Source organism: Fringilla coelebs, assembly GCF_963513975.1.
Source record: "Fringilla coelebs genome assembly, chromosome: 1".
NCBI lineage: Eukaryota > Metazoa > Chordata > Aves > Passeriformes > Fringillidae > Fringilla > Fringilla coelebs.
The window spans coordinates 43990249-44006105 of NC_140028.1; the positions used below are offsets into that span (position 1 = coordinate 43990249).

The window sequence follows — 15857 nt, forward strand, 5'->3', positions numbered from 1 at the left end:
ATTTACTCTGCAAGGGCAAATTTCCATGGGCTGTGCTCAGGCCACAGCTGGCTATCTTACAAAGTAGAGATGTTTTCTTTTGACTTTGGTGGAAAGGCAGATACAGGCAAGGAAAAGGATGGCGTTTAATTTCCAAAATTAATGGGCCTCACTAATCCTACCCTAAAGCCTTTCATCCTACCAGGAAAAAAAAAAGCAGACAACATCTTACCTTGAATTAGTTAATTGAGGGCAGTGCAGTTTTCAGTGATTGGATCAAGGGAAGGATCAACCATTTTTCATGTGCAAAGTTAATGTGTAAATAGTGTTTCCAAGTAGCTCCAATTATTTAAAGCCTATGAAACATGATCTCTGAAAAACACAAGGCAGAAAGCTTAAATTTGGGTCCTATGATGGGTTGTGTATCTTTTTCCTTGACTTTTGAAAGGCTGAATGGTAAATAGGAAAATATTTTTATTTCCGTTTATAAACCTGAAGGTTTGCAGTTTTAATAACAGCTGGGATCATCCTAAAATTCATGGGGAACTTTGATTAAGCATGTAATGAAGAATTTATTAGCAATTAAAAACTACTGGATGGTCCATTTGTCATCCATGTCTTAGAACAGGGCCTTGTAAGGCATTGCATTAAAAGAAATATGTCCATGCACTGACATTCTGTTCTTATTCTGTTAACTTATTAGTCTCATAGGTTTATTTAATAGAAGCAGCTACTTAGAAAGGTACTTTTAAAGAACATCACCTTTTCAAATGTTTTTTGTGAGTGATTTCCAACTTTCAACAGATTTTGTATAAGCATCAATTTAAATTTTTTGCCTTCAGTCATGCTGTGAGGTTAAATTATGTTAAATAAATAAAAAAATGATCTCCCATATTTGTGCAGTGCTTTGAGTTTCTTAATAATGCCAGTTGTACAAATATCCAGAAAATTAATAGTGTATTAGAGCACATAATGCTATGGTAGTGGCTAATAAATATGGGATCATTCTCTGTATGGATACCTCCCACACACTCCTTTGAAATTCATGCTACCTAGAGCCATAATTTGCAAGGTATTTGTTAGATCTTTTCAAAATATAGCTTTCCATAAAAATATATTTAGATGCAAAGTGTTATTTAGCGATATACGACAGACTGTTCCTGTTTTACTTATGTCCCAGGTAAAAAATGTTTTTAAAAATCTGGTCTGCCAGGAAAGTTTTATACAAAAAAAAGTGCTGTTATGCTATCCATATGGTGCATTTTATTCTATCAGTGTGAGAAGGTGTTTGTTACTATTTGTTGTCTTTTTGGGTTTTTTTTTTCTCCAAAGGGGGTGCTTTATGCTCTGTCAGTTTTTCTGTCCCTGAATAACCTTTGAGTCTAATTTCACAAGGTAGTAATCTTGACAATGTTGAGTTGCTATGAGCTGTGAAAATCTGCATTTTGCTCAAGTAGAAAGACTTGCTTTCATGAGGGAATTGGACTTTTGAGAGGCAGATACTGCTTGGGCAATGAGTGACCTCCCAGCCCTCAACAACCCACAAAGTCCTGCCCTCTAAGAGTGAGAGAGATGTGGAGTGAAATGAGGAATGCATGCTGCAGGGTGAGATTTGGGGATTTAGAACATACATCTTTAGGATGTCAGGTTTCTTTAGCTCTACTTTTTGAAGATAAACTGGTTTAAATATAATATAATGGATATCTCTGTGTAGGAATCAGTGATTAGATATTAAAGCTACTCCTTTACAGGACTTGTAGAGCTAAGCTGTGGCTGCCAGCACAAGTCATATCTCTGTATTTTGTTTGTTTCTTATGGCACTGTTGAAAGCATATACTACATAGAAAAAATCAGTAGCTTGAACCCATATCATCACATTCATCTAAAAACGCTACTACTGGAGTTGCAAAATTTCTTGACAAAGCCAAAGAGATCGTGTTTGCCAGAGAAAATCAGTTTCTAAATGCTTCCACTGCTTGTGTGTTACTTTTAATAATGGAAAACAAAGCTAATAGCATCCTCTGCCACACATGAACACATCTTTGTGTTCCAATAGAGCCCTACTACAGGTACACACTAGGAAAGAGGAACTTTACCTAAGTTATCCTTGTCTTTCATTTTTCAAAATTGATTCCTGCTCAGGCACTAATAAAACCTGCTCAGGTTTTCTGATTTGTGTCATGGCTGCACAACAGAGCATAACCAATGCCAATTCCAGTGACAGTGATGGGGGATGTCCACAGAAAACTCCTCTGTCCCTTAAATTCTGTGCCTCTTGTATTTAAATTTGGGAAAATGCAACAGGTGAGAGTTACATTCTATATTCCAGAAGGATCTCAGCCTGTAGGTCCCAGCACTGCATGCCTTGAGCTCAGGTAGGGCTCTGTGAAGGAGGAGACTCACGAGCACACAGTGTAGGCAGCTGCACCAAGGGGGGGCGGTCACTTTCTAAAAATAGATTTATAGATGAGTTCCTTTAATTTTAAAAAATGTACTCTATTTTGGTGTCCTCTTTGTTCTTTAAATTTCACCTGTGGAAGCTAAGGATACAATACTAGTCACACAAATTAAGAAAGCAAATAGAAAGGGACAACAACCTATAAAACTTTAGTCCAGCTCAGATCCGGATTTAAAGTTTTCAGCTAGTTCTCTTCATATGATAAGCTGACTTACCATAAGATCAAATCCCTTTTGTCTGAGCTTAGTGGCAGGATATGGAAGATGAAATAATTTGGGTTGGAGAATGATACAAAGCAGTTTTTATAGCTGTTCAGTTCTCCATAGTCAGGTATTGAGTAATAATATCAATATGAGAAAATGCACTGTATGCTCTGATTTATTTAATTTTTCTGACATAATTCTAGCTGCTTTTCCTCACAGAATTCTTCCTCTACAAGAAGGTGGACTGAATGTGGTCTTTGGCGAAGGTGGCGTTTTGCCAAATAGGATTTTATACTCGGCTTTATACTCGGATAGGGGAATTCTCCATGGCAGGGTGGTGATTTAGTTAACTAAAGTGAATGCATGTAACTAAGTGGTCCCAGTATTCACAACTCAAATTATCTTTCCTAATAGAAGGTAAATATTGTTTATTGGAAATGAGTTTGAGCCTTTACAGACCAGGTCTATTAGATCATCTTGGAAATTTCAGTGCTGTTTGATGGCTGTATGGTTCCCTCTAACTGAGCTCCAGGTACCAAGTGACAGAACCATTTTGCAGTAAACAAAGTTTATTCCACTACAAGAAATCACAGAGAGTACTGGGGCATGGAATCAAATTGGTAAGTGCAATTTCCTTTCTAAACAGCAGCTGTTTTGGGAGCTTAAAGTATGCCATGCTATCATGGAGGAACCTGGACAATTCTCTTCTCCCAAGCTTGAGAGTTTAACAGGCAGCATATAAAATCTCAGGGCTCATTTATGGTCAGACCAATCAAAACAGCTCACTTTTGTATCAGATGTATACTAATGTCTGTACAAGCTGGAAAGTCCTGTACCATCTTGGGCAGGTGAAATTATGGCTTTCAAGGACAGTTTCGGGTTTCTTCAGGATGGTACCATGAAAGCTACCACCCAATAGAGATATTTAATGATGTTTGTTGGGATTTAGGGGGCTACCATGACCTGTCTGACTTTTCTGGGGAAGAGCATTTGCTCTTCAACACAACAGTGTTGTTTACTAGGATTGGCTATCTGAGTCATTTGAGCAGCAATTGTTGAGCAGCCTCCTCTGGGAGTCAGGTTTAATGCTTTTCATAATATTGTCCTCCATCCCCCACCCCCAAAATGTCCTTAACAGAAGCACAGTCAACATAGATTTAGAATGGAAAGATTCTTTTGTTGTTTCTGTTTCTTCCTGGTCTTTTTGCATCAGTCCTAAGGATACATTGAACTGGAGAACTAATAGGCAGAAACTGCCTTTATAAGGAATTCTCCTGCAACATTCTCATGATTGCTGTCCTGTGATAACCTCAAGCAATGCCTCTGGCTTATTCTACTCTTATGATAAATGTTTTATTTATCCTTCCCTAAACAGGGAGGGTCAAATTAGATGCACTTCTTACAAGATTTACTTGATTTACGAGACGCATTTCTTTAAGATTTATTTGTGGCAGATAAGTAGGGAACTAATCAGTAATCTATTCCATCAGCTTTAGCTACAGACATCTCAATTGCTCCTCTCTTACTCAGACTATTGCAGACTAGGAACAGGCCTCTCCCTGGGCTCAGGAGCCCTGTCTTCATCTGTCCCTTCCTGATTGGTCTCAAGTTCTAAATCTTCCCACCTGGTCCTTACACAATAATTAGGGCCATTAACCTCTGTCTCTCAGGGGTGCTTACTGGGACAATCCAGCTGATTTACCTCCAGTGAATTTTTTAAAGCTTGCTAAAGATTGCTGCCATAAGCAGATAGAGGTAAAAGGTCAAAAGAAAGAGCAAGAACAAACATTCTCAAATTGTACCCTATACTTCTCACTGGGCAGTATGCTCCTCTCTTGAATATGCAAAAAATTTGTGTTGTGTTCCTGGTGTGTTCCCAGCTTCCCCCTAGAAAAATCAGTCATTAATATGTCATCTTATTACCATGATCAGTTGTAAATGGCTGTTCAGTACTGTGCAGATTCTTTTGGGTTACGTTCCTGTCATTTATCAATTGGTTTGCTTTTTTTCCTGAGTCCAGCTCTCAATACTGTTACTGGGGTTTTTTTTGTTGTTTTTTTCCTTTAAGATGTGCTTCTGAAGATGTAAATGATTGGTCAGAAGAGAAAGTGTCAGGACTGTCTCCTCTCACCTATTCTGGCATAGGACTGTTGTGACTGAGCAACACAAACTGTAGGAGGGAGGGCCTAAAATTCTCCTAAATGATGGAGACAGATGAGTTGGAGTTCCCTTCTCCACTGCTTCCATTAATTGATATTAATCTCTTTACCAAATATTTGCACTTATGCCATGCTCAGACTGGAAAGGAGAAAGGTGTGAGAAATTATGAAATTCCATTGTGTAGGAATGAACTAGGAAGAGGAAATCAGCTCAGGGAAGAACTTATAATGAATTCAGAAAGAGCACACCAAGAAAGGTCCATTGTTAAACCCTTTTCCTCTCATCCCAATCTAGTTCTAGATCCCATCACTTCTAGTTCCTCATTATTTCCAACTTTTGTGGTGTGCACTCTGTTCTTCCTTCTCGTATGAGTTAGGACACAAAATGTTGCATGTCCTTCTGTGTTAGAAAATACAGGTGCACAGCTCAGCATATAACTGAGCATATAACTCAGCATATAACTATGTGTTTTATAAGTCCAGCTGCTGTGTGGCCTTAGGCAGACGTTATAGGGAGTTGCTGAGTTCCTGTATGTCAAATAGCACTCTTTTGCCAGAGTCTTGACAAGGATGGGACAGAGGCACCCTATGTCTTTGTTGCTTTCTTTCTCTTTACCTATTGAAAACAAGTGATCCTCTTGTCTGCTATTCTTACAGCACACAATCCCTGCAGTGATGTCGTGTTATTATTTCCGCATCTGCCTCTGCTGTCAGTCTCTGGAAGTGTCTTTTGAAACTTTGTATAACCTGGAAGCCTCTTGTGCACTTTCCAGCTCTAGCTTTTCTAGGGTGCAATAGGAACAGGGGAACAAGATGAGTGTCAACAACCAAAAATCAGTCTTTTCTTCTGGATTCCTGATATAATTCAAACTCTCATTTGCGAATGTGTTTGCTCCCTGGGAACTTTTTGTTGCATTAAAGAAATAGAAAACTGCCATGGTAAGGACTGTGAGGAAGAAAAAGACAGTGAATTAAAGGGGCAGGTACAAAGTCTACATTCTCTGTGGTTGTAGTTCTCTTAGCAAGACTCCACCTGTAGTCCTGGATTCAAGGGGTGTTGTTTATAAATAAACATATAGTTTCCAAGTGTAGATTCTTGCTTTGGGACTTGACAAGATAGCCCTATATTTTGTAGAATCATGGAATGATTTGGCTTGGAAATAACCTTGAAGATCATCTACTTTCCACCCCCCTGCTGTGGACCTGAGCCCCTTTCACTTGACCAGTCAGAACTGCATCGTTCCTGGCCTTGAACAATTCTAGGGATGGGGCACACACAACTTCTCTGGGAAACATTTTCCAGTGCCTCACCAACCTCACAAATTTTTATCCCAATACCTAATCTAATCCTTATTTCTTTCAGTTTGAAGCCGTTCCCCCTTGTCCTGTCACTACATGCCTTTGTAAATAGGTTTTCTCAATCTTTCTTGTAGGCTCCCTTCAGGTACAGGAAGGGCACAAGTGGGTCACCCCAAAGTCTTCTCTTTTCCAGGCTGAAAAACCCCAATATTCTCAGTGTTTCCCCATATGAGAAGTGCTCCATCCCTGTGATCAACTTGTTGTCCCTCTTCTGGACTCCCTCCAACAGGTCTATGTCTTTTTAGGACTGAAGAAGAAAACAGGTTATTGAGCTGTTTTTATGTCACAGCTTAAATTTATGGCAAGAGGAAGCAGAAAGAAATTTAGGGAGGAAGAAATGAAGGGAATAGTATCAGAGACAAGAGAAGAAATCAAGAAAAGACTGAAGCAAAAAGGAACTAAAGGCATAATGAGTTCAAAGATAAAGAATGAAAAGATTTAGGAGAAAGCAGAAGGGAAAAAAATGGCTGAAACTGAACTAAAGGGCATGAACATAGAGAATAGCACAGAAGGAAAAAAAAGATTATGACAGCTTTCTAGTTAATTGTAGATGTCTGACAAGTGGCCTATGACTAAACCAGTGAATTGCATGTGCTCTGTATTCCCTGGTTTCATCCCTCACTGTTAAAATGAGGAAAAGAATTCCTATGTTTTCCAGCAGCAACATGCTCAGGATTAAAACAGAGCATCCAGTGATGTGGTGTTGACAAGAAACCCTGCTCTTCTGTATTTATGACAACATTATTTCCCTACATATAGATACCCATAAGAAATTAAAATCATGGAAATAAAGCAATAAGCTTAGCACATTTAAGCTACTGCTCAAGAAATTACATCACTCTTGTATCTTCTGGTTTTTGCTGACATTAGCTTCTTACCTAGGTAAGACTTCAGAGGACATTGCAGTATTCAGTTACTATTTCTGTTTTGAAAGCTGGCAGCAGTTTGAGACATTGTCAAGCAGTAGAAGTAGCACTGTTGGTCTGTAAGTGGGATCTTTAATGGATAGACTGGGTTTTGTCAGGGATTCTGCTGTTTCCTCACTGCAGAGTTGGAGCTTGCCTGTTTTATCCTTGTTGACATGTTTATATCTTAAACCTCTGTCAGTTAGATTAGGACAGACTGCAAAGAGGGGAGTGAGAGTCTTGGGACCTACATTGTAATTGTCATTGTGATATTCATGTCTTAAAAATGTTCTCCATTAGTTACTTCCTGAATGTGTTGCCTGCATTTGAGGTTTCATTCTCAATTTAAATAGAATGAGAAGAAATTAATAGTCCAGTGTTTTTTACAAAATATTATTTAGCACTTACCTGCCTGTTTCTAAGAATTAACCAAAGAATTGCTGGTCAAAAATGCTCATTACCTGCCTGTAATGTGAACCTTAGTAGTCACTGAAATATAGTCCATAAGAAAAATGTTCATTAATCCTCATATAAACTGCTGCTATTTCATTTTAAAAGGAAAATAAAATCCCCCAAACCCTGACAAAGGGAATACTGGAATCTGGATGGAAACTGTAAAGAGTTTTGGCAAAAGGCCAACATTTCACCAAAACATGGAAATGATAGTTTTCCAGTAGATGTTTCAGGTTGGTGGATTTTGCCAAAGGCACAAAAACTATGTGAGGCTCTCTCAGGCTCTTGGCTTCACTGAGCTATGATACTACCTGCAAAGTATGCTATTATTGTCCTTGGAAACTCACTGATGAAGTGTTCCTGACTTTGATAATAAAGTAAGGTTGTTGTTTTTCTTTTTCTTTTTTTGCAGTGTAAGTTCTTTAAAGAGTGTAAATTAATTCAGAGCTTCTGGTTTGATTTTGGGTGTATTATAGAAAATGTTTAAATACTCTGTTGGCACACAGTTTGCAGAAATCCAGAAATTTGTCATGAAGCTTTCCTATGTAGCAACCTGTGTTTCTCAAATTCTCAGAAACTCTGTCAGATCCTTTAAGAGCTTCAAAGTAGCAGTGTATGTTGCCAAAAATAATTTTATCTTTTATTTGAGTCTGTCACCATTTTGGTGTGACTTTTCAACTCCCACAAATGACATTGTATTTTTCCCAAGACACAGCAGCCACATTTTGCAATGTGACTAGTTATTGGTGGTTATATTAATATGTTCTTTTAGTATTTGGTTGAAAAAGCCTGTCTTCCTACATCAGTTACAGGAGTTCTTGAAGTTCATTAATAAAATCTTTGTAAAATAAAAGCTATTTAGTAGCTAAGAAGTAGGCAAGTCTCCTGCCTCTCTGTTAAATCAGCTCTGCTCTGGTACTCTCAATACTGGTGTACTAGGGTGATCTGGAGATACTAATTCTGATTCCCCCAAGAATTCTCCTCCTCTAGAATAGCTGGGGAAGGAGCAGGAGCTTTCCTGAAGATGCTCAATCAGGTAATAAGAGATTGTGGAAAAATTAGAAAGAAGCTCTTTAAACTATAGCCTGTAAATATACTTTATTCTTCTACTTGAGTGAGAATTCTCAGTTGCCTCCCTGTTTTTAGTCTCTATTTAATTTTTGAGGTTATTTTATTTTTGAGGGTAAAGTGATGTATTTTGATGTTGGTCAATACCAGTAGGGAGAAGCTTAGGGCAGACTGTATTTTAGCTAAAAGGAGAAAATAGCATAGGAAGATCTGTGTTTCAGGTGGTCTTTCAATTATTTCTTATCTTTCAATTATCCAAACTTCTATTTATCCAGATAAACCCACTGGAATGAAAGTGCCTGGGTAATTTATAGTTTCCTTATGGCTAATAAATGTGGTTCTGTTGAAAGGAATATTATAAGCAAACATAATATGGCATAGATTGGAAAATTACTGAGGAAGGGTGAGCAGATAGTTTTAGAAACAGTCAGTGTTCTCTCAGGGACTACTGTAAAAACAATGACTCTGGAAAGAAGATCATGCCAAGGATAATTTGGGAGCAAAATCATTTTATTTATTTCCTGTTGTAAATAACTGAACAGTTTGTTTTTGGAAGTCACATTGTTAACACAGACAAAGAAAGAAGATCTTTTAATATTTTAGTGTAAAACAAACTTTATGCCAAAAAGTCCTTTACAACTTAACACTTGACATGTTACATAACACATTTTAGAGTTAAAGCTATGAAACTCTGGCTTTCAGCTCTCCATTCTTCACATAAAAATGCTGTTGTCCTCATGCTCCAAATAGCAGAATTGCACACAGGGAGGCCTTCCCATTATCAAGGGTGAAATTTTATAAAGGAGCTGGAAAGGCCAATTATTGTGTAAAGAGGGGAGCAAACTGGTCATAGTCAGTTGCAAAGATATGGGTAAGATGAACAAATATGTGAGGATATTATAAAAAGGAGGTTAATTGGATCTTGAAATAAATGGTGAGATGCTGGAATTGTATTTGGGAATTCAGAGTCTTCCCTGTAATGAGAAAAGAAGAGATGGACAGTAAAGTTCCACACATGTGACAATGTGAAGGTTTAAAGGGGCCATGAAAAAGGATAATAACAGTAAAGTCTGGAAGATAGAAAAGCATAGGATTTAAAAGAGGTTGTGGAGAGAAAATGGCTTATTAATGCAAAATAATAGGAGTTGGACTTCTGTCTATAAAACCTGATAGCAAATTCCTTAGGATAATAGCTGAACCTGAGTATTCAGTTATGCCTCCTGCCTTCTATTTGAACTGAGGAGAAAAAAATTAGGAATTTTTTTTATGGTTTCAGGTATTTCAGTAACAAAGTAGCATGCATATGCCAAAAAAATTTTATGTTTTCTAATGTGTTATTTATATTTCAAGTATTATAGATTTAATGAAAAAAATAAAACCAAAGTGAAACACAACTACCTCCTGTAGGCAAGTTCCCTGCTATATGGAGAACTCACAGTTTGCACAGGAATGAATTGGAACTCTAACAATGCAATATTAATTTCATATATATTTTTAAGGGAAAGTTATAGGCTATATATGAATTTTCCCTTAACCTTTCAAGCTTAACTTTAGAATTTTTTATATGTCAAATAAAAGGCATGGTACTGTACACATTCTTCAAATTTACAGTGAATCAATATGGATTCCTGCCATACAACTTTCTCAGACTATTATTCCCCACAGTTCATTTAAGATGTTAAAGTTGTTGTTTAAATAAAAACTTTAGAGAAGATGTTGGGCAGGGCTGTCTATGCAATACTTTCTTAAAAAACCAAACCAAACAAAACAGAGCTGAAAACAAAAACAAAAAAAAACCACCCTGACTGTTGCATTTTTAAAAGATATACTTAAGCCATTTTGACCTGAATTTGTTTCCTTCACAAAAGGAAATCTCAATGCTGGTGCATAATTTATGATCTTGGCATCCAGCCGAAACATATGTACATACTGAAATCAGTTTTGCATCTGTTTAACTTTGTGCACATGAGTAGTCTAATTGGATTTAGTCTGATGAAATGACACATGTGAGATCAAGTGTCTGCACAACAAGGATTTCAGTTAGTAGGTTTCTTTAGGGCAGCAGCTTCTATGCTTTGTGTGGTGCCTAGCACATGAAATGGCTTTTTGATTATCTCAAAGCCTTCTGCATGCTATACAGCTGTAGTGATGGGTAAAACAAAGAACTACAGAAGAACAAGTCTTGCAGCATAGGTCAGATCTACTGCATAGCACTGTACAAAAGTACCAATTAATTCATTGTAACTTTCTTTTTTTGAAAAGAAAGTCTTTTGATAATCTCTTTAGTTTAAGGGAAATCACTCTTTCCTTTGTTACAGGCTACCAGGCTGCAGCTGTTGGCCTTCTGGTAGCCATTGGCCAGCTTAAACACTTTTGCTTACACATGCTAGCTGTTAAAATACAGCCATCACCTCCTTTAGGATGGAACCTGAACTTATCTGACTGGGCAGCAATATAGATACCATCTTCACAAGACAAGCTATCGGTATATCAAGAACTGGAGTTTTGTTTTTGCTGCTCTTGCAAGCCTTATCTTCCCATGCCATCTTGCATCTGCCATCTCAAACCCTGGCTAATTTCTTTCCCCACAAGGAGTGCTGCTGAGCTTGCTACTTGTTGAAGATGTTTTTATCCCCAGGCCAGCTCTTCTGGTTTGTTCTCATTTTTTCTCACCCTTTCTACATCTGCTGTAAGGGTCTAGGGAATGAAGAGTGGTCTAGAGAGTGAAGAGACTCAGGGAAGAGGATGAGAGAGACTTCAAGTTCTGATATTAGGAGCATTAGAGATTAAAAACTGGAACTCCAGGGGATAGGTACTGTGAGAATATAATCTGGGAGGATATATAAAAAAGGAAGGCTTGGAATATGAGTGCTGCTAAGGCAAGGCAAGTGACTCTAAAACTGATGGGGTACAGAGGACCAAAGATGGAAATGAAAACAGGAAAAGGGAAAAAAAGAATCTGACGTAAGAATAGAAGGCAAAAAAATATACCTTATGGATGAATGGTTTTGTTTTTCTTTTCCTTCTACCTCACTGTCCAGATTCATTCTGTAGCTGGCAAAAAACCCTGAAATAAAGATAATTTTAGGAAGCTTGGAATGTGGTTCAAGGTGTGCCATTTGAAATGTATTTTTATTTGAAGGATTATGTTCCTGACTTTTGCTGACATTAAGGGAGGAGGCATCTAAAAAGAGAGTGTGTGTGTGTGAGTGTGTGTGTGTGAAATTTGTCATGTGGCACCTGATTCAGACTACAGAATGCTTTGACGCAAAAGAGAAAAATAGTGAAATATTACAGCATTAAGATAAAGAAATAAAATTTTGCTCTGATTGACCTAAATGTGAATCTGATGACTCTGGTGGAGATTCTCTCTGATATGTTTGTGTGGCTAGGGAAATGCTTTGATCTTTATGTTGTAGAATGTTGTGGAAGGCTTTCTGTTACTGATGTCTTTTTATGGTCTGCAGTTTGAAGTGTATGCAGTGGGAACAGTCAGCTGAGGACTTGATATTGCAAGGGAAAATGCACTGTATTAACTTTGGTAATTGGAAATTTTTTGGTCCTAAAAATGGATACACTTTATTGAGATGGTCATCTGTTTTATCCAACAAAATGAGTTTCTGCTCAGGGGAAAGTTCTGAGTGCTGATTTTCAAAGAGGAAATGGTTTTACTACATGATTCTCAGAGAGCATTCAAAATGTAAACCTACATATCTCTAATTCATTCTGGGGTTTTGCAAGTGAAACTAGAACATAATCATGTCCTTATTTTGAATAAATTTTTGCATCTCTTGATAATATTTAATATTCATTGGATGAATAACAGTGTTTCCTACTTGAATCCTCTTTGCCTTGAAATGTTTAAATTTTAATTCTTTGGAGTTTTGTTCAAATCAGCTATCCCTTATTTACATCTTGATTAATACAAAAAAGTTAGTATTTATAAGAAACTTCCGTAGGTAGTACTTACACAAGGCTGTATGGCAAAGATTTCATGTTAACTGTAGTCATCCTGGGTAATTAATTTGTTACTAGATTTACTGAATTTGCAGTTAGTCACATTTTTTTAAAGCACTGAAATTGTTATAATTGTGCATTGTTTGCTCTTGGAAAGATTAAGGGCATTTTATGTTTAACAAAGTATAAAAAGAATTAAGGGAATTCTTGAAATATTTAGTGAGCATTTTTTGATAAGTAAGACCTTATTTTGCTGAGAATTTTTTCAAGCATATTCTTTTTCTCTATTTTCAGTCCCCTGCACATAGCTATTCAAGCTATGACTCTGGCAAGAATGAGAGTGTAGGCAGAGGTGCTGAAGATCTGTCTCTGAATCGAGGAGATGAGGATGAGGATGACCATGATGAGCAAGAAGATCCTGAGAAGGTTAATGAATCAGATGGGGTAGAAGCTGAGCGACTGAAAGCTTTTAACGTAAGCCCTCTTGCACTCACCTTGTTTACTTCTCCTATTCCTTTTGCAATGTTGTTTTTTGGTAAGTCTGACAATATTAAAGGCACATTAATTTGTGGGATTCATTTCAATTATTATTTTAACGCACATTAAACTCTTGCCAACAGACGACAGATTTGCTGTGTTTCATTTAGAATTTTGAGGCAGAGTGCCATCTTTACCAGTGAGGAAAACAAAGCTTTGTTCTCTATGTGTGCATGTGTGACCATGTGTGTGGCTGTGTGGATGTGCATGTTCACCCACTGAATGGAAAGAGGCTGTAGCTAGTTTTGTCAGGAGACCATTCTGGTGGTCAGCTGTTCTCTATTGCTTTCTCAATGTATATAATTATGCATGAAAACACAAGCAATTGTTCAAACAAAGAAAAAAATGTGAGTCAGTTCAATAAAATGATTAGCAATCACAGCTTATTGTTAATAATGAAACTTAAGTAGTGCCTATTTTCACAGTCTGTTCTGGTTTATCTCACAAGTTCTGTATCCTATAGACTTTTCTTGTCTATTTTTTTAAACCCAACCCACCCCCACCCCAAATAACCCTCTAAAGAACTGTTTGCTTTATATTTCTGGCTTCCCGTTACAAAGCTCTTCAGTGGATAGAAAACAAAAACTGTCTTCCTATCAGTAATCAAGCCAGGAAGCTAGGAAGAGAAGAGAGCTGCCCTCCAAACCCATCTCCTCTGTCTCCCTCTTGCCAACAGATGTTTGTCAGGCTGTTTGTAGATGAAAACTTGGACCGAATGGTCCCAATCTCTAAGCAGCCCAAAGAAAAGATCCAGGCTATCATTGACTCATGCAGGCGACAATTCCCTGAGTATCAAGAGCGTGCCAGAAAACGCATACGTACTTACCTCAAGTCCTGCAGGCGGATGAAAAGAAGTGGTTTTGAGATGGTGAGTTTTGACTTAAAACCCAGCCCTAGTTTCCATCAAAACCCCATATGTAAATCCATGGCACTATTTTGTTTTCATCTTAGCGTCTTTATTTTTTTGTTTGGTTTTTTTTTTTTTTTTTTTGGGTTTTTTTTGGTAATACCAGGTCAGAGATTTCTTTTTCCCTACTTCATTCTTCCTGAATTTATTCCCCTTGATTTAAAAGTGCTATGAGACAGTAGAGTTTACAAAATGAACTAATATGGAGCTATAGGAAAAGAAGAGCAAAGCAAGGCATAAGGAGGGAAACTGAACTGTGGACTATATAGCGACTTATTTCTTAATTTAAGTTACAGTTACAGATTTTTGCCTGGAAAAGTCTTGCTGTAAGATGGATTTTTCTCTAAAATGCCTCTGCTAGCTGGATTCCAGTGAGCTCTGTAAAACTGACCCTCAAAAAAATGCCAAGTGTAGTAATATCATAGTGGCACTGGCTTTGGCTTTGGGTGTTTTCTTGTACACCTTAGCCAATTTCTAATCAATGAAAGTTACTCCTTTGAAATCTTTCAGTCGATATATAGGTGTGCAAAACACCTATATATGTTTAACGGTTGTAAACCAAATATGTTTGGCCAAACTCATAATTTGAGCACCCCAATGGTTTAGTAGCTATAACTGAACCAAAACTCATGAAGATTATCACAGTATACAACTAACAGTGTTTTCAGACATTGTTATTTTAATATTACTCAGTAGCACAAAAAAGGGTAAATAAAGTTTTCTCATTAACTGGGAGCTTCATTATCTCTAGAAAACGTTTGTATTTCCAAAATGGAGAAAAGTCAGAAGAAATTAGATAGCTGCACACCTTTTGTTTAATGTCTTAGCTACCTCTCTGGCCTTAAGATGACAACAAAAACACCTCATTATTAAAAATAGATATCATTTAGTAATTAAACATACCTTTTTTTTTAATGAATCATCTGCAAACCCATTGATTACATTAAAATCATTGGAGATGATTGCATTTTACTGTTTTTCTCTTTCTCTCTGTCTTTCTCTTTCCTGCAGTTTTTTGCAGAATATTTATGAGTACCATATGTTGTTTAAGATGGTAGCTGACAGTTTTAAGAACAAAATATCAAGCTTATTTGTAGGGTAAGACCACTATTTGATAACATCAAAAGCAAAGACAGAAACTAAATTTTTGTGTTTGTTTTGGATTCAAATCAACAGCATGGTTTTATTATTTGAAACATTGGGATAACACTGTTTCTGAACAATGGAAGCTCAGAAAGACAGGTAGAATAAAGGACATCTGTACAGCCAGAAGTGCCAAAGATTGACTGGGGGTTTACATGGCAGATTGTTTAGCCCTAACAGAAACACCTAAAAAAACCTAAACCAAACCAACCAAACAAAAAAGGACAGATAGAAAATAAATATTTCATACAATATACTAAGTAGCATTAAATTACATCTACTCACTGACAATAATTCATCAACATAAATTTCAGCTTTCATGAAGCCAAATATTTTATTTTGCTGTACTTTCTATTGAAAATATCTACAAAATTAGCCAGTGCTAGCAAGTCTCCTCACTGTTCCAATTTATGGCCTTATTTCTATCCTTTTTCATGCTGATGAGCAGTTATGTAAACTGGCTAATTTTTGTCATCTGAAAGACTTGTGCAATTGTTTTGCAATATGAAGAAGGGGCTACAGTCTGATCCATGAGACCTGGGTTGGCTTGACTTCAGTGCACATTTGCAAATGTTACTTTCATATGAATAAAGGTTGCAGGATCAAATTTTTTCCTGGAAGGGGAAATGAAGCAGAGATTATCAGGAATATGATCCAAATAGGCAATCTTTATAGTTCACAAAGATTGCCTGGTTTTATAATGTTTCATGATAGCTTTTTTTTTTTAGT

At 37.1% G+C, this 15857-nt stretch overlaps 1 protein-coding gene across 3 annotated transcripts in view; it reads left to right on the forward strand.

The window, feature by feature from the left end:
• Nucleotides 1-15857, forward strand: part of NOL4 (nucleolar protein 4) — a gene marked incomplete at both ends in the record, with an annotated part of 183696 nt that overhangs the window by 123911 nt on the left and 43928 nt on the right. For 2 of the 3 annotated variants that reach the window (XM_084203142.1, XM_084203143.1), the window contains 2 exons: nucleotides 12836-13015; nucleotides 13755-13946. In XM_084203142.1, coding sequence (XP_084059268.1) covers nucleotides 12836-13015; nucleotides 13755-13946 — 372 coding nt within the window. The remainder of the gene's footprint in view (nucleotides 1-12835; nucleotides 13016-13754; nucleotides 13947-15857) is intronic. The other variant, XM_084203144.1, reaches the window with a different exon arrangement.